Below are 24,017 nucleotides of genomic sequence, written 5' to 3' on the forward strand. Positions count from 1 at the left end.
ATTCTCTCTCAGTCTGTGGCTTTCCTTTTCATTTATATGGCATACTTGGCCCGGCCCTGGTCCAGGTCACTTAGCTCACTTCGTCATGTTCTCTACGGCTTTTGGTGCTCCTGGCTCCCACATTCCTTCCTGCCCCAGGGCCTTTGCATGTGCAGGCACCTGCCTAGCCACACTCTTCCCTCCTCCCAGCAGCTCCCTGCTTTTGCCTTCTCAAGTCCTCCTCCTCCTCTGGGTCACTCACTGCTGAGGCACTCTGCCCTACCTCCGTGTTCAGTTCCTTTTCCTCTGCTCTCCTTTTTCACTCTGCGGCTCTGGTCATAGGTAATGGTGAGTCTTTGGTCCATGCCGTCTCTCCTATTAGGCTGTGAGCTCCAGGGCACAGGACCACGTCTCTGCTTATTTTCGTTTGGCCTTCTCTTTAGTCCCTGGCAGCTCCGACAGCAGCATCTTGTCCCACTATCGGTCAGTCGACTATGGTGCTGTGTGTGCCAGCTGAGCCCCAGACGTACTGTCTTGGGCTCTGAGGTCAGGATGCGGGGTCCAGTGGCCCCGTGGGGACAGGGGTGCATACTTTACCCCAGCTGGCATCTGGAGTGTTCTTCTCCACCCCACCACCTGTACAGCCAGCTGTGCAGTGCTACTCCAGGCTGCAGGCAGGCGCAGGTGGCTTAGCCCCGTGACACACCCGGAAGAGTACCTGGTAGGGGTTTATTAAAGCCCTTCTGCAGCCAGGCTGAGAAGGTGCTGGGTTAGGAGGGCCTGAGCCAAGTGTGTGCTCTCAGTGGAGCAGAGAGGGGCCATGCATGACAGGCTATCCCACCCGTTTAGCCCAAGTCTCTAGACCTGCCTTTTAAAACGAGAGGGACATTCATGTAACTGACTTGGCCGTGCTTGTCTTTTAGACCCTGGTCAGAGGGTGCTGGTGTGCCCCTAAGACTCGGCCTCTAGCTACTGCAGTGTTCAGCTGTAGCTGAGCTTTGCAAAGCACCAGGGCCTGGCTCCTGCCCTCGGATGGGGTGTGGAGTGCAGCTTGGCCATGGGCATTCTAAAACCTCCCCAGTGATTCTGGTAAACACCTGGGCCGAGAACCCCTGGGCCCCTGGGCAAGGCTGTGGGCTGTGGGTGTGCGGAGAGCTGGGCTGCCTTCCATTGTCTCCTCTGCCGCCCAACCCCGCCCCGCCCCACTGCTTCATCCCCCTGGAGAGGCCGGCCATGTGCTGTTCTGGAGCGAGGTCATGCTCTCCTTCGCTTAACAGTTCCCGAACTTGGCTGCATGTCAGAACCACTTGGGAAATTTTAAAAATTCCCAAAACCCAAGCCACACCCCGACTAATTAACAGCAGGCACTGGGGTGGGATGCAGGTGGCAGTCATTTCTGAAGCTACTTCTAAAGTGATTCCAGAAGGTGTGGACAAGTCTGAGACCCACTGCATCTGGTTCTCAGGTGAGTCCTTGGTCCAGAATAGACCATGCACAGGTCCCCATACACCTCTCCCCCAGCCAGGTCCCTTAGATACCTGACCGCTATCTGACAGGTGCTGTGTGCAGACTGTTTCTTTTCTTTCCTTTTTTTTTAATGAGCTCTTTGTTGTTGTTATTGTATTTTAGAGCAGTTTTAGGCTTACAGAAAAGTTTATGGGAAAGTACTGAGAGTTCCCATGTGCCCCACCCCCACCCCACTTGCAGTGTCTCCCATCAGTGACATCTCGAGTTAGTATGGTGTCTCCGTTAAGTTTGACAGGCTATTAATGAAACATTATTAACTGAAGTCCGTTGTTTAAATTAAGTTTCACTCTTTATGTTGTGTATTCTTTGGATTTTAATAAAGATTTGATGACATCTCTCCAGTCTCAGACAGGACAGTTTCACCTCTCCATCCATTCTCCTTCCACCCCAATGCCTGCAACCGCCCATCTTTTCCTGTCTCTGTGGCTTCGCCTTTTATAGGCTGCCATGCAATTGGAATCTTATAGTAAATAGCCTTCTCAGAGGCTTCTTCCATTTAGTGATATGGACTGGAGTTTTTTCCATGTCTTTTCATGGCCCAATGGCTTATTTCTTTCTATTAATTGATAGTATTCCATTGTCTGGGTGAACCACAGTATGTTTATCCATCACCCACTGAAGGACATCTTGGTTGCTCTCAAGTTTTGACAATTATGAATAAAGTTGCTATAAATATTCATGTGCAGCTTTTCATGTGGGCATAAGTTTTCACCTCCTTTGGTTAAATACCAAGGAGCACAATTGCTGGATCGTATGGTAAGAGTATGTTTAATTTTGTAGGAAACCACCAGACTGCCTTTCAAAGTGGCTGTACAATTTTGTATTCCCACCAGCAATGAGAGTTTCTTTTGCTCCATGTCCTTGCCATCATTTGATGTCTTATGTTTCATTTTGTTCCAGAGATCAGAAATATTCCAAAAGTCTCAGGTTCAGAAATCCAAAATGAGAGAGAACCTGATAGGCCACATGTTGGGGGACATCGCCGAGAAGCTCTTTAATTGAGTCTAAATCCACGTCAAATTCTTGCTTCCTAAATTTGGGAGGGTGGTTTACAATTGCCTTCCTAAGTCACACTGAGGGGGTCCTGCGTCCTTAACCACAGCCGAAGCATGCACACTGAGGTGGCAAAAGAGGAAGTGCTTGCCTGGAGTCGAGACGTGATAGCTGGCCCTCTCCTAGCCATCCCTCCCTGTGTGGTGGCCTTGGGAAGGAGAGGCACATGCTGAGAATGGCAGAGCAGAAGGCAGGTACCCAGGACCCTACAGCTCAGTCAGGGCCCTGCACCAGGGTGGCCCGCCCACCTCTGGACTTTTTTTAATCAAAGAGAATTAAAACCTAGCTTGTTTAAACCCCGGTGGGTTTTTTTGTTTTGTTTTTGGTCTTTTTGTTATTTGTACCTGAACTTGACTTTAGCAGATACGAATGGTTCAGTGGTTTGGCACAACACAGGTCTGTCCTACACACCAGGAATGCTCGACCGTATTAGGTGACACCAGGTAGTAGTGTGAGTTGCAGAGGGCAGAAGAGAGGGGAGGTGGCTTGGGGATAGCACCACCTATCCTGTACACATTCTCAGTCCCATGAGCAGACGGATCAGGGGCTAACAGAGGCTGTGTGTGTGCGCACAGGGGTGTGTACAGTGTGTGTGTGGTGGGTGGGTATATGGGAGGGTGTGGAGTGAGTGCAGCCTGGGTTACACAAGGCAGGCAGGGAGGTCGTGGGTGCCCCAAAGGGAGGACCTGTGCTCAGGGGGAGTGGGGAGAAAAGGGAAAATGGAGAGGCCGGCAGGCGGGTTGCACAGTGGAAAAGGAACAAAAAGAAGGATCCAAAAGATTGTGAGCAGAGCAGGTCTGGAGAAGGATCTGGTGGGCATGAGAGGACACGGACAGTGAGTGAGTCAGAGCTCGTGGAGGACCTCAGCTTGCTTCCTTCAGAGCCAGTGCTCCCATTAAGGCTGATGGGACAGGGCACCCTTGGCACACACTGCAGTGCCCGTGAAGTGTGTGCGTTTTACAGTGCGGACTTGATGGGATTTTGTCTTTTCACCACAGAAAGGGTCACCTCCCCATGAGACCAGCCACTGCCTTTGTCCTTTGTCCTTGCCCCAGCTCACAAGGTGGCTGAACACCACTTTGGGCCTTGCACCTGCCGCAGCCCCCTGGGCTCCCTGCTGGACCTAAGCAAGGAATCGCACCCCAGGCCTAGGTCCCTGCAGGCTCTTTATTCTGTCTGTGATATTGCCCTTGTCACCCCGGCCACCTTTCTCCCATGCCATTATACCATCTGGCATCATTTGTGTATTTATTTGTCATGTGCGTTGTTCGTTTCCTCACAGACTGTCAGCCTGTCGGCTCCGAAGACTTCTCTCTCCCTTCCTCCCTCTCTCTGCTTAAGATCTGGCTCAGTCTGATGGATTGGTGGCTTGCTTTCCTTCAGGAAACAGCGCCCCCGCCCCCGCCACCGCCTTTAAGGCCGATGCCCGAAGCCTTCCCCCTAGGAGTCCTAGGGATGTGTGTGGTTTTCCCATTCTGTGCAGGTCTCTCCAGGAGAAAGTGGTGTGACATGTAGTAACAGCTTCTCCTAAGGCACAGATGGAAAAGTCACTTGTATTTTCAGCCTGATGCCTTTCTTCCCTTGCCATCCTTCGAAGCATCACTTCCATCCCCAGAGAGCCACTGAAAGGGACGCTTCCAGACTCTCAGCCTCTGCGCAGAGCCCAGATGCGAGGGCTTTTGGCACTGGCAGAAAAGGCGCAGGCCCCATTCCCCTGGGGAATCACCTCAAATGACTGTATTGTGGGCGTGGAGAATCTAAGGGAGATAGAACTGGCAGCTGCGTGCCTGAGTTTTCTTCTGTGTCAGCTCTCCAGAAAACCCTCACAAGGGACAGACAGCGCTCAGGAAAAGCTGAGCGTGTGGCCTACTTATAGGCAGCGTTAATTACGGGTTCTCGGGCGTCTGTCGTCACTTAACCAGCTTCCGGGGCTGTCAATGGGGACTGATTTATCCCGAAGCATCTGGGGCCCCTTTCTCTGAAACTGCTTCTGACACATCAGCCCAGGTCCAGCTGTGCTGTGGAGTAAATACTGGGTAGAAGCAGGAATGGGGACAAGGCCAGGCCCCAAGCTTGAGGCTGGTGGGGTCAGCACTGCTGGTGTCAGGGTAGTTTAAAGCAGCAGATGCACCTGCGTGGGCCACAGTGGGGACGGTGAGGGAGCCCACCACCCCTGGCAGGATGTTTTGGCCCAGCTGGGCCTCCTGGGACCTGGCTCTGGCTTGATTTTCTTTCCATATGTGTCTTCCCCTCCCTGAAAAGGTTGGCCACCCACACATGCGTGTGCGTACTTGGTAAACCTCTCTCCAAGGGCCCCGGTAAACCTCTCTCTGTCTCTGTCTCTGTCTCTGTCTCTGTCTCTGTCTCTGTTTCTGTCTCTGTCTCTGTCTCTGTCTCTGTCTCTGTCTCTCTCTCTCTCTCTCTCTCTCAATGGTGTTGCATTGTGTTTTGCGGACTTCATGCTCCCCAGCTCATTTGTGAGGCAGACAAGGGTATCATTACCGTTCTCTTACTTGTTAAGTTGCCTGAGAGAAAAAAAAAGAAACAGGAAAGTTTTTCTTCCTCCAAGTGTCTAATTACTGGTTGGGTGAGCCCTGACCCATATACATTTCCAAAGAGAGAGACACTCGATGCCTGAGAAATGTCCTTGAATGGGACTCAGAGACCCTCCACCTGCCACTCCATCCACGGGCCACTGGCCCTGCAGCAGGACAGGACTATGGCCAAAACTTCACAATGCCCTTAGGCTGCTTGATTTGTTGCCTTGGTCTCTGGACATGCCTTTCTGCATTTGTCATTCCTCTCCCTTCATGGGGCGTATGCTTCCTTTCCTGTTGCCTGTGCCGTGTTCCTTGCCCCTCTTTGCTCATTCCCCATCCTCTGAGCAGGCTCTGACCCTCTCACCTGCCTTGGTTTTTACGTGGACCCACCCTTGTCTTGTTTACTTGCCTGCCTGGCTTCTCTCTGAGGCCCCTGAGGTCCAGTCTCTTCCAGGTCACGTTTTATCCTTAGCACCCAGCCTGGTTCCTGCACACATGGAGTGCAGTGAGGTTGGCCCTTAGGAGGGAGCCCCACCATCCAGAACCACGGAGGCTTGAGCACGTGACACTAATGCACCCCAGCCCAGCGTCCAGGTTCTTGATTCCGACGCCTTGTTCATGGGCAGATTCAGCATTTGCATTCTGGGACCATCAGCTTATCTTGTGACTCATTTTCAATTTCCCTCCTAGCTGTGCACTACTTGGTCAGGCTTAAGATTTTCTCTTCATTCATTCATTCATTCATTCATTCAGCTTCTTCCACATACCAGCCACTTCTTGGGCACTGGGTGTGTAGGGATGAACAACACAGACTCATCCTCACATTCTAACGTGGAGAGATGGACCAGAAGCAAGTCAGTCGGTAAATGAGATGGAGAGGTGGTGACGGGTGCAGACATGCTCTTGCCTTGAGTGCCAGGCGTGCAGGGGTCGCGTGCAGAGAGCATGTGGGGCGGGAGAGGACGTTGCAGCATTTCATCTTTGGGAAACACACTATGCTACAGCATTTTTATTTTTCTGCTCTCTTGCTTCTGAAAATGTCCTTCAGTTGTCTGACGGAGCAAAGGCCCTAAGTATGTAAGGCTTCTCTCTGTTGATGTGATCGGATTATTGAGTACGTTTTGTAAACTGGTCAAGAGAGGGTGGTGCTCTCAGCTTGAGCTTGCTAAGACACCTTCCAGGCTGTGTGTCCCTGGCGGAGATGGAGGGCCTGGGAACACCTAGCGTCACAGCAAGGGTCACGGCAAGTCAGCAGTGGACTCCAAGCCAGCCTCAGCCCTCGTAGCAGAGAGCCTGGGACACTGAGATATCTTCTGAGTCTTGCAGTCCTGAGGCCTCCAGCTGAGGGCTCATCATCTGACTTGGCTCCGAGTAGCTCAGCGCCCTGATGGTTGCCAAGGCTCCCTGGGCCTTGGCACAACAAGGTGGCCGCAGCTTGAAGACCAGAGAATGAACATCCCAGTTCCCAAAGTTCTAGTGAGTGTCTGAAAACCACTGGTTTCTGCAGATGACACCTCCAGTGCCACAGAATGCAGAAATTGGTCTCCTGGGCCAGGGTCACTCCTGGCCCACCAGTGGGAGCAGTGTGCCCTGTCCTCCCCTGCCCACTCCAACCCTGGCCCCTTTGACCTGACAGATGGAGACACGCACCTGTGGTACCCCTCGCTGCCGGAGGTCATGGAGGCGCTTCACAGACTGGGCGCCCACAACACCACCCTGTGCCCGCTGGGGTACTCTCAGCATAGCGGGAGGTGAGTCCGTCCCCTTGTTTTTGTCCTCATGTCCTCTCTCCTCCGTTCACCAGTTACTGAACTCAGTTCACACCCATCAAAGTATGTACCTTAAGTGGGGGCAGGCTTTTCCGTACCATTATAGGTCAGTACAGAGGTTAAAAACAAAACAAAACATTACAAAGAATCTCAGCATACATTCACGCTGGGAAATATTAAAGTATTTCCTAGTCTATAAATATAACACACCTCGTTGTTTGTTGTCCACAGCTGTCGATTTCATTGTTGCTTGTGGGACAGCCTTTAGCTCAATGAGCAACTATACGTTAGAAAAAGGAAGATTTCCTCTGATAATCAGATTATGTAAAATGTGTGCATTTTTTTAAGTTAAAAAAAAAAAGTTACTGAACTCAGCTGTAGCCTACCCAGTGAAACCCAGAGCCTGACAAGTTTACAAGACAACCCCCATGTGTAACCGAATGTGAGTGTGTGAACTGCCTTGCTCCCAGCTTCGGGGATGGGAAGAACCAGGCACGACACTGTCTTGCTACTTTGATTGACAGCTCTTCCCGCTCCTGCCTGGCTCAGGGCCCTCACTTCCCCTCCTCTTCTAAAATGTGTCCCTGTCTCTTCGGTCCATCTGCAAGCCCCCTCTCTGTCTGGCTCACACCTGACATCAGCTCATTGCCAGTGGGGCACAGTTGTGCATGTGATATCCATGATGCTCTATTCCATTTTGTGGGGGCCCCTTTTGTGCACTGGGCTGGGAGGGGGGGTGAGGGTGGGGACAGGGATGCTAATTTGCATGCTCCTGATCCCTGCCCTCTAGAAACAGAGCCACACAGTCCATCAGTGATGATGACAGTCGGGTAGATGGTGACAGGATCTGGGCTGTAAAAGCATTAACGTGTTGTAGGTTTGTTCTGCTGGTTATAGCACATCCACACTTTTCTTGAGAATTCTTTGAGAAGCTGGTTTGAGGTAGAAAAGTGTTTAGAACCCTGGACAGGCTGTTACCCAGGAGCCCCCTTGGCTCAGAAGGTGCCAGGCCCCTTCCCCTGCTGTGGTGGATCAGTGTCCTTTGCAGGGAAGGCCTACGCTTCTTCGGAACCTGTTCCACAACTGTTTAGTAATTGTCTGCGAAACCTATGTACTGGCCCTGCTGTAAACACCCACGTATGTGCCAGCCTGCAGTGCCCCCACCCCCTTATTCCATATCTGGTGTAACAAGTCACATGCCTCTTTCCCAACACGAAGCTGTGATCACTCCACCATCGAAGTCGACTCAGGAAAGGATCACACCCAGAAAACAGATGCACATCAGAAGTGGGGTAGGAGCACCGTGGGGTTCAGAAGAGGCACTTCTAACTGTCCTGATGAGCTCTTGGTGTCCATTTGCAAAGCAGGAGGTAGCACTGGAGACTGATAACCACCCAGTTCACTCTGCAAAGAGCCATGCCCCTCCCTCTCTTCTCTGTGGCTTCCTGCCCCTTATGCTTCAGGTTGAACCCCCCATTCCTGGAGGCCACAGAGGGCAGGTGGGCATTAGATCTGTGGCCCTTTCAATGCATCATCTCAGATACGTGGGACGCAGACCCCGCCATGTAGCCTTCCAGCAGGAGGCAGGAAGGGCCACACTGTCCTTGGGCCATGCCCAGAGCCCTACTGAGCTGCCTTGTGACAGCCCTGCCTGGTTCCTTGGGCTCCGCACCATAGGCTGGCTTAGAGGATTGAGAACTGGCCCCCGGGAGCCGGCCTATGGCAGCTCCGTCAGAGCAGGCTGGGACCACTTGCCAAGCCCCTAGGACTGAATGAGTTTTTCTGCCAAGACACAGCCTCCTTGGGAGAAGCAGGCAGACAGGTCCTGGATACCCCGTGACCTCTGCAGGTTGGCCAAGATGCTCCCATGTGTATCCTGGGTGGCTGGCTGGCTGCTGTGCTTAGGGAAGCTCTAGAAGTCAAGGAGTGGGAAGATGCCACCTCCGACATCTTTAGGAAGCATAAAGAAGGTGCTGGCATCTCCTCTACTGTGGGCGTGGCTCTTGCACAGATACATGGGCCACCAGAGCCACTGCAGTGCGGCTGCTTCCCCCACCACCCTCCTCACCTTGCTCCTGGCCAGGCTAAGAGGCTCGTCCCAAGGCAGCTGGGGCCGCGTCAGGCACATCTCCACTGTGGGGATGTTCCATCTAGGGTTCCCCTGGCAGAGCACATGCCCTGTGTCCTATAGGCACCCACAGAGCCTCATGCTGGCCCAGGCTGAGAACAAGGGCTGAGCGGTCTGTGCGCGGGCCCTTGGCTTGGCTGTTATTCCTGTTGCTGTGAGTTCAAGTCTTCACTGTCCATTTCCGGTCTCAGTTTCCTTAACACCCATCAGCATCTCATGGAGAGCTGCAAGACTTCCTCTCAGCAAGGACCAGGCGGTGGGCTAATGTCTGCCTGTTGCAGAGTAGCGCTTCTACAACCGGGGTGGGAAAAGCAGAAGCTAGGACCGGGGTGTGAACACTGAGTGGGCTCCAGTGTCCTCCGTGCCACATGCTGCACAGTCTCACCTGGGGAGAGAGAGAAGGTGCTCATGTGGCCACGGCTGGACTTCCAAGGCCATTCCTGATTACAAGGCCATCCAGGGAGCCTGGACAGATATATAAGACTGGCCACTACAAACCAGCAAGCCTCTGTTATTGCCCAGTGCCAGAGGCCTTCTTTCACTTGGTCCTCTGAGAGGGCAGCCCCATGCAGAAGCCAGAAAGTAAGTAAATGACAGTTAATCCATTGAAAGGGCATCCTGTCTGCAACTGGCCCCCTTGGCATGATGTAATTCGATCCAGGTAAAATTTGCCTCCCTCCCCTTCCACTAGCTAAGCATCCATTCCTCGGCTGCCTTTGGAGCCGAATCACTGGCCTGGTTCCGGATCACTGGTCTGGTTCGGCTGGTGGTGCAGACCTGGGGACGGCACCCTGCTGGCAGCCTGCATGTGGGGCTTCTGCCTTTGTGCAGGCACCTGCACAGTGGCTCTTGGTTGTAGTGATGGCAGTGCCCACACACTTCCCTTATGTTTCCCAGCTGAGTACATCGGACAACTGTGCAAATAGTAACTTATTTTTTTCAATCCTTGGGAAAAACAAATATGGAAACGGAGGTAGAGGTCAGTGATGTGCTCTCTTAAGATTCCTCGGTGCGTGTAGAACAGTGTTATTGTGACCCAAACTCCAGCTCCTGGGTGCTGCCCATAGCCTGTGAGCCCTAACCCAGCCAGCCAGGGGCAGGAGGGGGACATCACAGATGCAGCCACTTTGCTCATGGTAGAGCCATCAGCTGGCTCTAAACCCGCTAAGTGCAGGAGGGTAGCAGGGTCATCAGGCTTCGAACCCCTGTGCTCTGTGGCCTCTTGCTACAAGCAGTAGTGGAGGCCTGGGGATCATAGATGCAGCCAGTCAAGCACCTGGCCCCTGAGAAAGGCAGGAGATGGAGGACCCTGTTATATTACCTGCTGTTCCCCAGGAGAGGCAGCACAGGGACACGCTGGAGCACACCCTGGGTGGCTGTCTGCCCTCTCCACTTGAGGCTGCTGTTCCCTTCCAAGGATGGGAGAGCTCTGTCACAGCCACACTTTCCCTTCCCAGCTCGAAGCAGAAATCACCAGCTGGTATTTTCCACACTCTACCTCCCTCTGGCAGCTCCAAACTGTTTGCAAGCCCAGGGCTCTCCAGAGTCCCGAAGCCAACTCTGTCCCCCACCCCTTTGGGAAATCTGAAAGCAGCCCCACTGTGCTTGCCTGCCCCATCCTCACTGATACAGCCCCACAAGTGCCCGGATGTGAACACCAGCCTTACCCATTCCCTGGCCCTAGTAAATGCTAGTCTAGAAGAACGACTGAGCCCAGTGCTAGCCTCCCGCCCTAACTCCATTTGTTGGCACCAGCTTTCCGAATTCCTGGACACAATTCCCTCCAAGAAGCAGCACCAGTGCCAGGAATTAAAGAACAGAGACCTTTCACCAGAGAGGCCGGGTCACGGTGCTCTTCCCATTAGCAGCTTTGATTGTTGGCAGTGTCGTCGTCATCTATACCTTTGCTTAATGAGAGCCCACTGCTGGCGGGACGCCGCACTAGTCAACAGAGCAAAGTGGATGAGCCAGCAAAGGGAGCCTTGTCATAAACTTACCTCACTTATTTGAAGTCAACAGTACACATCCGGCCAGAGAGGGGACCATTAAGTGAGGGCGTCCCACTCAGCCCTTCATCCAGTGAGCGTGTGTCTGGGAAGCTTGTGCAAAGGGCGATGCGAACCTGCTGTCTCCCTCTGTAAGCATTGTGCCACCCTGAGGGTCACTCCTATCTTCTTTTAAATCAGTGGTCCCCATCCTTTTTGGCACCAGGGACCAGGGCTCCTATGAGAATCTAATGCCTGAGGATCTGAGGTGGAGCCGAGGCAGTGATGCTAGCGCTGGGGAGTGGCTGAAAATACAGATGAAGCTTCTCTGGCTTACTTGCCACTCACCTCCTGCTGTATGCCCCAGTTTCCTAGACCGCTGTTTTAGATGGCCCTGGCCTCTGACGACTTCTGGGCTCAACCGGATCTGCGCCCTCCCTTGGAGAACACTGGCTGTGCTGCGCTCGTCCATAGAAGCATGTGGTGTGCCACCTTTGAGGGGTTTTCGAGGATCATTTTTACTCTGATTCTCACCTAACTTGCTGACTTCGGACGCTACAGCATAGCGTGCTTTTCGGAGCAGGCAGAGTCACCGCACGTGGACGGACAGAGAAGTCTTTTGAGGAAGACTCTTTTGGGGGCAGTGATCTCCTGGCTTCCAAGTCCCAGAATACTAAAGCTAGAGGCCTGACCAGAATGGTAGCAGACTGGCCTCTGTGGCCAAAAACGATCAGCAGATGCAGTACAATGTTACTTCCAAGGTTAGGTGCGAGAGACTGGGGCTACTGTCCCTGCATTCTCCTCTCGGGTCACTCACTTTAAGGGAAGCAGGCTGAGGAGCCCTATGGAGAGGCCCTATGATCACGTGAGTGAATTTAGGAGCAGCGCCTCCTGCCCAGCCAAACCTGAGGTGACAGCAGCTCCATTCCCCAGTGTTTTGGCGGCAACCTCCTGAGACCCTCAGTCACAACCACCCAGCTGAGCAGCTCCCAACCCTCAGAAACTGCACAAAATAGTAAGGTTGTCTGTAAGCTTCTGTGTTTAGGGTAATTTGTTATTACCCTAAACGGTAGAGACCGGCACTCGGGACAGCAGTGTCTCCGGCCAAGTGTATTGTCTCATCCCTGGGGCCTTGTGTGCCCCCTTCTCGCTTCAGTTCTCCCCTGGTGCCCACTCCCCCTTTTCTTTCCCTGCGTTTCGTCTTGCCTTAGCATGCCTAAAGGTGAAGCTAGCCTGAGTGAGCAGCAGGACGCCCCCCAGGAGACGGCCCTGGCCATCAGCCTGAGCTACATCTATAAGGTGAGTCTTCCTGCGGTCCCTACTCACAGTCCAGACCGATTCAGCAGATGGGTCCTGTGAGTGCGTGCTATCGAGCACTACAGTGTGCTCATCCCACCGCAGGCACCGTGTGGGCTCTCAGCACTGATGCTGCCAGATAATCACTCATCCTCTCCACAGGGGTGAATGTATCTGCCACCAGAGAACCCCACAGGGGTGGGGCGGTGGGGGGCGGTGCGGAGTCCAGCCTCACTGCTTGTTTACCTCAGCTCTCACCTAGCACCATCAGGGGCTCACAGTGTCCACCCCTCCCACCACATCATCTCCCAGAGGTGGTGCTGCCCTAGCTCTCTGCTCCCCAGTTCCTCACGCTGTGCGCCCTGGCGCAGCCGAGGGCCTACAGCGACTGGAGCCTCTTGGACTTGGTTCGGCTGCTGTGCCATGCCAGCCTGGACATGGGGCTGCGCCTGCTGCCCAAGACTGACCTCCAGCAGCTCCTACCCCTGCTCCTTGAGAACATCCAGGAGTGGCCAGGACAGGTACCAGAGCCCCTGGCCACGCCTGCCGCCTCCATAAGGTCCCAGTCTCCCCTAGCATGCCCAAGATGGGGACGGCACTGCTCGGAGGGCATCAGAACGCCTGGGAACACCCCCTCCTGCCCCTGGACTCCCGAGTGGGCTGGTGAGGAGGTCAGGGTGGGAGATGGCCCCTCCTGCATGCATCCACCCTGGCGCCTGCTGTTCCTGCAGCTCCAGCAGCTATGCCTCACCCTGAGCTGGGTGTCAGATCACCACCACAACCTGCTGGCACTCGTGCAGCTCTTCCTGGACGTGACTCCCCGGAGCAGGTGGGTGCTCCTTCACCTCGGCCTGCTCCCTTGGACACTCCCTGTGATGAGGAGGGTGTGGGGATCCAGAATCCTCCCCGTCAGTCCCAACAAACCTCCCACTCCCGCTGTGCTGCCATCTCTAAAACCCAGGAGAAAGAACTAAAAATACAACTCACTAACGAGTTCATTACAAAGGAAAAAAGTCTAATTTTCTTACTATGGTTTTATTAGCAAAACAATTGTCTTGCACAATTAGTTTCTGACTGTGGCGTCCCTGCCCTCCTTTCTTTGCCTCACCCTCCCCAGCTTTTGTGGCTGGTTCCTTCTCAGCATTCAGACCTCAGCTGCATTGTGTCCCCTGCTCCCTCCCCCCACCCCACCCACCTTGCAGACTCTCAGTTCATCATTCTGTTTTATTTTCTGCACAGCATTGATCTCTGCCTGAAATGATCTCACTGTTTGTTTCCTTGTTCATGGCCACCTCTCCTACAGGAGAGCATGTCCCTTACCTGTGCCACTTGCCCTATTGTCTGAGAATGAGCCCCCCTCCCACTCTTCCAACCCTGGCCTTCTCAGGCACCTCCCAGTTACTCTCCATGGAGCAGCTGGGGGTTTTATTCAGCTTCACATCCCCAGGGCCCATCCAGTGCGATCATCCTGTGGTGGAGGCTCAGTCTGTTTCCTGTGAATCTGGTGGCAAGAGAGGCCTGTTCACAGTCCTGACAGAGTTCTTGCTCTGTATTTGAAAAAACTTGGCTACACGCACATATACCTGTACAGATGTGCGTGGGCACACGCGGTGGACCTCATGCGTTTTCACAGCTGTGTCGTATTCCCTGGTGTATTTGTAATCAGTCCCCTAATTCTGGATGTTCACTAAGTGACTGTCGGTGTATATGAACTTTGCACATTTATATAAATGTTTCTATAGGATAAATTCCTTGAAGTGAAATTGCAGTTCTAGTATGTACGTTTAAAATGGGGCCTTCAAGAAGAAGGTGTGCCAATTAATAATACCACCAAACAGGCATGAAAATACCTGTTTCTTCACATTGTCATTAATACTGTGTGTTCTCAGTTTTGTTTTTAAGTTTTTGTCAATCTGGCAAGTGAAAAATGCCATTCCAGGGTTCTAATTTTCATTTCCCTGACTGGCAGTGAAACTGAGAAGCTTCTCATATGGTTATTGGCCTTTGATGTTTCTTGCCCATTTTTCTTTCTATCTGGCAATTTATCTTCTTATATTGATTTATATATTGCTTATTATGTATGTCTCAGACACTGTGTTTTCTCCTAAGGCTGTATATTGTCCTTTTTAAACCTTCGTGTATGATTATCTTTCAGTGAACTGAATTTTTTAAAAATTTTTTTTAAATAAATTTTTTATTTTAGAATAGATTTAAATTTCCAGAAAAGTTGGTTGCATAGCAGAGTTGATTGTAACAGAATCTTTCTACCCTGAATAGGAAGGCCAGCCTCACCTCCAGGACCCTTATAAATACTGTGTTCTATTTCCTTTCAGTATTTCTAGAGTTCTGTCTCTGCCAGCTCTTAACCCCATCTGGAATCTCTATTTTTTGTAGGTGTGAGACAAGGACCTAACTTGATTTTTTTTCCACCCACGAAGAGCCAGTGGACCCAACACCATTTTTTCGTTTTTTTTTCTGTTTTAATAATCTGTTCTTTCCTAACATATTACCTTCATTGTATCCTAAATTTGTGGTGGCATTCATCCACTAGCAGCATGAAGCTGTTGTTCCAGGAATCAGTGCTTTTGCAGGGTCCCTTTGTAGCTCAGGATCTTTGGTCAGTGCCTCCTAAATGCCAGGAGTGAATGAAACGAGCAGCCTCGCCTCGCTTTCAGACAGGCACAGTAGGACAATACCTCCTGCCAAGGGCTGTGCTAGGAAAGAGGCTTCACCACCAACATGCGTGGGATTTATTCGTTTATCTAGACATCTTATTATATTTCTTTCTCTAAACAGATAAAGTATTCAAATAGAACAGAGTTCAAAAGGCACCAAGGAGTATGTATTGAAAATGTGCCCCCCGGCCTGTCACCATCTGTGCTTGCGTGCATGTGCCCCTGCCCTTCCTTCACTTCAAGGTGTGTTTTGGCAGTCACTACAGACTGGGTCAGGAGACCTTCGTGTCCTGTTTATAGCCACATTGTACTGGCCGTAGTCTTTAGCTGGTTCCCTGCTCCCTGTGGTGCAATGTTGGAGGCACTTGCTGGTGGCCTTGTTCTGCCCTTGCTGATGGCTGCCCCACTGGGCCCAGTGCCCAGACCGACCCCAGGAAGGAGGGCGTATTGTTGCACGAAGGGCTTTTTTAGTCTGCCGGCTGGCTAAGCACCAGGCAGGGACTTCCACCAACATTTGTGTGACACTCGCTACCCCCCCACCTTCCACCCCCTGCCACCTTGTTGACCAAGACTCTTGGATGCACCATAGAGCGAAGTCAAAGTTGAGCTTAACCGTGAAAAATTAAAGTAAATACTAAAGAAAAGCACTGGAAGGGGGGAAGTCCTTGGAGGAAAGTCAATTTGGGGACTGTGTCCTCTCTAGGGCAGCTCTGGCAGTTGCTGGGACAAGCTTGTGCCATCCCACTTGTGTCCAGGCCCAGTACATGTCCCCAGCAGACCTCTGTTAGGAGAAAGGCGATCTGAAGGCTGCTCTCGCTCCCCTGAAGGTGGACAGATGTCCCCAGGTTCCCTCAGAGTAGAGGGAGGGTGACATCGTCTGCCTGGTCAGATGAAGGAGCAGACCAAGGCTTCCTAAATAGTCACAAACCACCCAGTGACGATGGAGAGTTCTTTGTCCCTGTGGGCAACATGTGAAGAAACAGGCTGGCTCCCCCTCCGTTGACAGTCTGTGTGTCCCCACCATCTCTCTAGACGGCTGCGTGACCAGATTGAGCCAATGACTTTAAAATGTACTGACCCTCCAACAATTTAACCTAGAGGAATAGCAAGGGTTTATTGACCATGGCAGTTAGCGTAGCGACATGCATACTAGTGACGAACTGGAACTGGCCTCACGACCACCACAGGTCACGTCGTGCCTGCTGTCCAGAGGCCCCAGTGCCCTCCCGGCACAGTTCCTTCTGTCTGAAGCTGCCAGATTCTGACCACTGAGGGAGAGTGGCTGTCACATAGAAGTCAGGCCCTGGGGAGAACAGCCCCAAAGACATTGGGTCATTGTGTGCTGGAGACTGGAGCAGTGGCACTTGCCGGAGCGCCACCACTTTCTCCAAGGCTCCCTGTTCCCTCCGTGTCCCACACTGCCAGGAGGAACCTCCCACCTCTCCTCCCACATTCAAGACCCCAAGTCCTGCCTCTTCCAGAACTTACCTTCTGCATCATTCCTTCTCATTTCTAGACATTGAGCTTTTTATCCTCTGCCAGCTCTTTCTCCTCAGCAGATCAGTGTACTTGTATGTCCCCTAGCTGAGAACAATTCTGTCTCTACCCATGACCTTTCCTTCCTCCTGCTCCCTCTTGCTTATTGCTGAACCCTGGACACGTGCCAGGCTCTTTAGAGGTCAGTGCTGTAGGGAGTTCTCACCTGAGAAGACAGTCATTAAGAACATTCTAGAAGGAGGCAGCCAGGGTCCAAAAAACCTTCAGGGTTTTAGAGGGGTTCAGAATCAAGATGAAGGCCATGTCTATGAGTGAAGGGACCATGGCCGGAGCTGGGAGGCAGACAGCAAAGGAGAAGTGGGTCACGATGAAGCCAGGAGTATAGGAGTAGTGCTGAAGAGCATCTGCTCACTCTTAGGGGTGGCTGTGGGAAGGTGGTAGGAGCCAAGGAGACACACCACATCTGGCACCAACCACTCCGTCTTAGCTGCTCTGTCACCAGTGGCCAAATGGCCTTTCCTTGTGAGGAGGCATATCCATCTCCTCCTTGGCTTCGCGGGACTGCTCTCCTGCTCTCCCCCTCCTCTGGCCCCTCCTCAGTCACCATCACCCATTGTCCTTCCTTCACTTGAGGTTGCTGTGCCTCAGGTTCTGTCCCAGGCCGTCTTCTCCATCCCTGGTGCAGTCTCAGGGCACCTTCCAGGCCAGGAGCTGCCAGCCCGCCCCAGGAGTTGCCTCTGTGGAAGACTGTCACCTGCCCTGAAATTGGGCTCCTTCCGTGGGAGCAGCCCAGGGCCAGCAGCTATAAAGGCCTCACTCCAGACACCTCTGAAGGACCTCGCCAGCCCACAGCTTGCAGGATCAACTTTGCTATGACTGCATCGCAGCCTGGCTTTCCCCTCAGCCCAAACCTGCTTCCTTCGTTCCCTGACACGTGAGCCGGAGAGCACACTATTCCTCCCGCCACGAGCCCGCTGCATGCTCAGCTCCATTTCAGAGCCCACTTCTTGGAGAACTCAACCTGGTATGCCATCTGATGCACATCATGGCTTCAACTCCAACTGCACGCTGGGGGCAGTGCCCGTGGCCACACTTTGCTGCTCAGCCTCAGATCTGTGTGGGCAGGTATTTCCTGTTCGGCGTGTGCAAAACAAGTCACCACCTTCCAAGGAGGGTCACCTCCCTGTTTCCTATTGCCCCATGGTGGCATCTGCTGCCTGAAGCCTAGGAGTCTGTGGGCACTTTCTGTCCTTTCAGGCTTTCCTGGCTTCCACAGTAGTCATCTGTCTTTGTCGTCCCACTGTGGCTGCCATGGTTCCAGCTCTTACTACTGCTCCCTGGATTTCTGAATCAGAGCCCTCTCTTTCCAGGCCTCTCCCACCTGACACCACCCCCCCCAACACACACACACACATACACACTGTCCTGCAGTGTGACCTTCCTTCTAATGCACATGTGGCCCTGTCACTCCTGTTCTTAAAATCCCTCAGGCTTCTGTCCTCAGGATGATGCTCAAATAACCTATCCTGATGTCCGAGGGCCTTTGTTCCTCCTTCTCAGTCCTACCTTCCCTCTGCCCCCCATGTCCTGCAGGCTCCCCTGCTCCAGCCACAGCCTAACACTTTGCAGTCACCAAAAACACGATCAGCATTTGTCTTTGAGCTTTTCGGCATGTGTTCCCTCTTGCTGGAGAAGCCTCTTCCCCTCTTCACCTCCTCTCTGCTTGGGTAAGGTTTCTTTACCCCTGAGATGAGGCTCAGAGCAAGGCGGCCCCTCTCCTGAGAAACCTCCTGCCACCGGCCCTGGTTGCTGGTACCCTTTGCGGACTCCTTGGGCTGGAGCATGACTTTGCTCTCTGGTCCTTGGGGCCTGGCGCCAGAGAGGGGCTTGGTGAGCAGGCTTATGGAGCAGTTGCTTCTGGAGGGCAGAGTTCAAAACACATACACAGAGAGATGATTTGTTAGTAACAGACTCCACAAAGAAAGATGGCTCGGGCTGGCTAGGAGATCCTGCAATAAAACTTGGACTGTGGATTGCAAATGAACCGGTGAGGGAAAAAATGGGAAGTAGCTAAAGGCTGCATGCAGGGCTCCGGTCCGAGCTCCTGCATGATCTCAGATTTTGAAAGATAAATGAAAGGTGGAAGGAAGGGTTCAAAAGCAATGCAAGTAGTCAGCACAGACCAGTGATAATAATACCCTGGGGAAAAGTAAGAGTCATTGGAGGGGTTTCTGCGCAGTGCTTTTGGGGCTGACAATGAGATGTTAACACCAATGGAGAAAGACCAACAACACAGAATTCCTTTTTTGCTTCTGCTTTCTTTGTTGAGGAGCATAACATTTCACCTGGACCAAAAGCTTGACTGAAGGGACTTGAAGCATGAGATAGTGGCGGAGACTATGTGACAGCATCTGGCTGTGTGGAAAGAGTCAAAGACCCCGCGCCCCAGTGGAAGGACACCCTCGTCAGTACTGGAAGGAGAGCAGATGGGGTTCCCTGAGGATTCCTAAGGACAAATCATACACGACCAGCCTCATTTCCTTTCCTAACAGTGCTCTGGAGAAGACCTAGGTGTTTGCAAGGCCTTGCGTAGAGACTGGTGTCGCATCCTATAGACAGCATAAGGAAGCGTGGGTCGAGTAATTTAGGACTAGAGAGGCTCATTATCTAAAGTGCTGCAGCCATCAGAGTCCACCTGGGGACAGGCCCTGCAGCCATCCAGAGTTCTGTCTTCACCAATATGTTGGCCAGAGCAGACTCAGGGTCTTGGATGAGGCCATCAGTGGAACAAAGGTCGGATTCACCCATGACATGAATGCATCTGACAGCAAACTGAAGGTCCCAGATCTTGACAGACCATAATGACAGGCTGAGTGAAAGGGAGACTCAGACTCACAATAAAGAGCAGGATCCTGGAAATGGAATTTGACAGCATGACATGGGAGATGTTGGGCTCAATCCTAGCTGTGCGGCATGGCAGGCTTGCCATGAAAATGAGCAGTAGACTCAGCTCTGAGCACCTCCCCTGTCAGAATGGAGGATCCAACCCAGAATGGCAAAAAGAGTCGGAAAGATAGAAAAGTGTGTCTGGTGCGCCTGGAGAAGGGGCAGCTGTGAGAAACACGGCAACTTTAAGCATGCGGAGGAATAGGTGAAGATGAGGTGACTTTTAAGGCGTTTTCTGAGCCTAAGGTTTTATGGATTTTATCGTAATCGCCCAAAAAAAGAAATAGGGAAAGAGGGAGGGAGGATGGAAGGTGGGTTGTGATTGTCCATGTAAGCTTTATTTGCTAAATGGTAGTAAACTTTTTGTTTAGTTACAATATGTGTGCAGGAAAGGACACGGCAGAGGCAGACACGCAGTGCACTTTGCAAAGGAGGCTGTCTGTGTCATTTCCAGGGCATTATGAGAGAGAGACCTACTCCCCAGAAGTCCCCTCAGGCCCCTCTGAAAAGAAAACCCTGTCCCATCTGCAAAGAAAACCCTGTGCTGTCTTCCACCGCACAAATTGGTTCTGTCCGTTTTCGAACATGTACAGCACCATTTGTGTTGCTGTGTGGTGGTTCGCTGAGTGGGTCTGTGGCTGTCTGTGCCTTGCCGTCTCTTCCTGTCCCTACTGCGTATGCCCACACTTGCAGATATCCCTGCCTGCATATGGATGACCTGCCAGCCTCACCTCTAGCCCAGGTCCTGGTTCTTTCCACCTGGGCAGCATGTGCTCATGGGCAGGTTGTATTTTATCATAATACGCTGCGCAAAGGGCTGAGGGTTGGTGGCGTGAGGGCGGCAGTGACCATGAGAGGCAGCCTGGGTAGCTCCAGGGAAGCAGACACCCCGAGGCAGGGTGTTGGGCAGCGTTTCTACAGCGGAACAGGCCACTGTTGTTGCTTCCTGAGCCGCCCTAGAGACATGGAAAAGGCAGCTCATGCCTTTGGCCAGATGCCTGATGGCCTTTTAGGGCAGTTCAGCCTTGGCAGGGCCTGGTTCCCCTCTGAAGGAGTGAAGATGAAGTGGTACCAGAGGGAGCCACACTGACCCGTAGGGGTGTCCTGACAGTCTCTGCAGGGTGTTGGCTGGGCTGCCCCTCGCAGGAGCTAGAGGAAGTACTGGAAGCTGGGAAGCACGGTGCCCCTGCATTCCACTTCGGGCCTCTGCTGGGGATTTGGAAAAGTCATTTCCAAATTTCCCAGTGCCTTGGGCTCCTCTGAGTGTTAATCCAGTGTCCTGGTCTTACAGAGGCCCAAGAGGATGGCGGGGCAGGGCTGAAGCAGAGGGCTGGCCTGCTGCACAGTCCAGTAAGCTGGAGCCTTGCCTTATATGACAGTGGCTGGGATGGCTCCAGTGGCTTTTGCATCCTCCTTTGTCTGCCTGGTTTGAGTTCCAGGAGGCCTTGCCAGGTGGGGTTGGGTAGTTTTGGGGGAGAGGGGGAGCTCAGGCCAACCTTAGCTGGGCAGCCTACTGCAGTCTGGGTGGTGTTGAGGGTGAGTCTCTGCTTTTCCTCCTCTAGAGTAAGTTCTCAGTCTAAAATTAAAAAGTGGTCCCCTCTCCCTGCGCCCCAGTGGGAACTGAGAGTGCAGGGGACTGTGTTTAAAAGGCAGGGAGAACCATTAGGATGAAAGGCAGTGGGCAGGTGGGGGCAGCCAGGGGGAGCCCCACCCTCAGAGGTGAGTTTCTTTTCATCCATGCATCCCCCCTCCCCTCAGTGCTTTTTCTGGTGTTTTTCTTCATTTCTGGACATGAGCCCCATCCTGACCCACCTGGCCTGCCTCAGCCTTTCTGAAACCGTCCAGTCTCCACGTCACCAGCCCGCCAGCCCCCCATCCCCCAGGACCACCCCTCCCTGCCCGATTGCTAGGGTGCAGGAGCTCTACGCAGGCCTGGCTTGGATTACTGCCGCCCAGATGCAGGGCTTCTGATTCTGGCTGCAAGTTGGCTAGGAGCAGCCGCTCAGAGGGGCCATTTACCTCCCACTGAGTTCCCTGCTCAGCTGCTCCTGACTCCAGGAACAGCTGGAGAGCAGGTCCTGGCTGACAGTGAGGGGAAGCCAAGTGGAGTGTGCGATGTGGCTGGGGCCCAGGGAGAGACTGGAGAGTGGGGCTTCAGGTCGGGGGAGGGTGTCTAGCCGTACCCATGGGGGTCTAGTGTGGGAGACCCGAGGACTAGAGGCTCCTGTTTTCTGTCCCAAGGCACAACCCAGATGTGGCTGCCTCTCCTTAGGACGTGGAGGTGGGGTGGGAACGCTGAGGTCTGCTGCAGAAAGGGGTCAAGGCTAGGGGTAGACAGGGTTGGGGAGGGTCCCGGGCCAGTTAATATCAGGTCTTCCCAGTCAGTAATGGATGGAGATAGCTGGTCTCTCTCAGGGTTGCCAGATAAAATGCAAATAGGGCATGGGAGAAACTTGGGATTAAAAAAAAAAAAATTATTCTTTGCACATCTATAAGAAATTCAGATTTAACTGGGCATCTCATATTTTTATTGGCAAATCTGACAATCCTGTCTCCCCGCCCCCCAGCTGAATTCCTTCTTTAAATAAGAGTTTTATTGAACTGTAACATACAGAGCACGGATTGTTAAGTGTGTAGCTCAGCGGATTTGCACAAGTCGAACACATGTGGAACTGGCATCCAGATCAAGAAATGAAACCTGAGCAGAACCTGTCCTGCCCCCTGCCATGTGTCACCAGTATCCCCACTTCCAACAGCTGGTACTTGTCCATTTTGGTTCTTTACAGAAGTGAAATCACACACATACACTGTTTTGCATCTGGCTCCTTCACATGACACCGTGATGGTCATTGTGCTCTTGGCTCGGCATCGTTCGGGAAGGTCGAGTTGTATGGGCCTGTTAATGGGTTCCATTGGCACAGCACTCACTGCTGCTTTCTTGTTTTGTACTAAGTGCCTAGGAGGAGGCCCACTGAGTCTCAGGGTCTGAGCCATCGTGGACATCATTAGCAGGTCTTGCCAAACAGCTTACTGAGGGGAGGTGCTTGTTTACGTTCCCGCTGGCTGCAAAGTGCCCCTCAGTCCTGCACCTGCCCTGCACCCTCCCTACACTGGGCCTCTTCTTTACTTTTCATGTCCGCTTTCTGGTGCATGGTGGTGCCGCTGCCTCTGCTGCCTTTCTTCTTTGTTTAATCAAGAACCTCTTGCTTTGTTGATTCCTCTGATTTTCTTGACTAAGTGCTATCACAGAAAACAAACGAGGCCCCTGGTTCAAGTGCCAGCCTGCCCAGCCTACCTCAGCCCCCAGCACTGTGCAAGGCCTGGGCAGCAGCAAGCTCAGAGGCAGCACGGGCAAGGGAGGGGCCTTCAGTGCCGGCTGGGGGGTGCAGCTCAGTCCTGCTCCCCTAAGTACTTCCTTAGAGAAACATCATTCTGAATGCTGCCCATGTCTTGCTGTTCCATGTCCCCTCCTTCAGTTCTTTGTGATGTTGGTCTACCCTGTGGGAGTGGGAGGAGAGCATTTCTCCTCTAAAGAGCCAGCTCCAGCCCAATAGCTTCCTCCAGCCTCAGGAGTTCTCCTTTGCTACCCCTGGAGATGGCTTTCCACTGGAATTAGTGGAAATGATGGGGCTGTGGCCACATCAAAGTGCATGCCAGGGGCTGACATCTGCTGCCCGTGGGGGGAAACAGGTGTGTGTGGGTACATGGAAGATGTAACCCCACTGTGGAGACAAGCTCTTGTGGGGAGCTAGGGTGGAGGAGGGGCCCTGGACCCCTCTTCCCACCCACCTCCCCAGCCTCCCTTGGCCACTGCCACCCACAGCCCCAACCCCTGGTCTCCACGTCCCTCTTCTCTCTGCTCACTCCAGCCCTCAAGAGGTCTTCAGTCTTGAGGAGGGGAGATACCAGCTCCACCCAGAGTAACTCAGGACTGTTTGGGGCTAGGCTCAAAAGCCCAGCTCAAAATGACTCAAGCAAAAGGGATGTTTTCGGCTCACAGCCGACAGACTGACAGACCCACTGTATGGACCCAAGGCTGGAAACTTCAGGCACAGCAGGCTCTGGGTGCTGTTGAGGCCTCCTTCCATCCTGTTTGCTTCATCTTCCAGGCTCTCCCATAAGGAGACAGGGTAGACACTGGTGGCCGTGGGATCACCACCTCCTGCCAGATTGGTGGCCCTGCTGGAAAGGCACACACTCTGCTAGTAGTTCCAGCCAAGACCCCCCCCCTAGGCCACTGCCCACAAGAACTGTGATGAACCAGGCCTGGCTCCTGTGCCCACCCTGGGAACCCAGGTTTGGGCCGGTTGGGGAGGGGTTCTTCAAAGGAAAGTCAGTGGATGCTGGGTGAAAAAGAACCAACAGGATTTGGCCTCACCTGGCCAGGTCACCCACCTTCCACCAGCGTACGTGGGCCAACAGGTTCTAATGCTGCAAAGAGAAGGAGGGCAACGGTCCTGCCAAGCAGTCAGTTATTTCCTGTCTCTGTGTGTCCACAGACAAGTAGAAGCACAAGGAGGGAAAACCAACTAAGAAGAAAAACACTACCATGCTACCCTTCAAAGTTGCCAGTTCCATTACTTTTCTCTTTTTGCTTATTTTTTAACTTTCCCATCATGCAC

At 52.8% G+C, this 24,017-nt stretch overlaps 1 protein-coding gene across 1 annotated transcript in view; it reads left to right on the forward strand.

The window, feature by feature from the left end:
• The window catches only part of FAM178B (family with sequence similarity 178 member B), a 70,686-nt gene that overhangs the window by 23,606 nt on the left and 23,063 nt on the right, over positions 1 to 24,017 (forward strand). Inside the window, exons 8-11 of the mRNA XM_011382026.1 lie at positions 6,736 to 6,850; positions 12,193 to 12,280; positions 12,622 to 12,798; positions 13,009 to 13,110. Of these exons, the coding sequence (XP_011380328.1) occupies positions 6,736 to 6,850; positions 12,193 to 12,280; positions 12,622 to 12,798; positions 13,009 to 13,110 (482 nt within the window). The remainder of the gene's footprint in view (positions 1 to 6,735; positions 6,851 to 12,192; positions 12,281 to 12,621; positions 12,799 to 13,008; positions 13,111 to 24,017) is intronic.

Source organism: Pteropus vampyrus, unplaced genomic scaffold (genome assembly GCF_000151845.1).
Source record: "Pteropus vampyrus isolate Shadow unplaced genomic scaffold, Pvam_2.0 Scaffold461, whole genome shotgun sequence".
NCBI classification, from domain to species: Eukaryota; Metazoa; Chordata; class Mammalia; order Chiroptera; family Pteropodidae; genus Pteropus; species Pteropus vampyrus.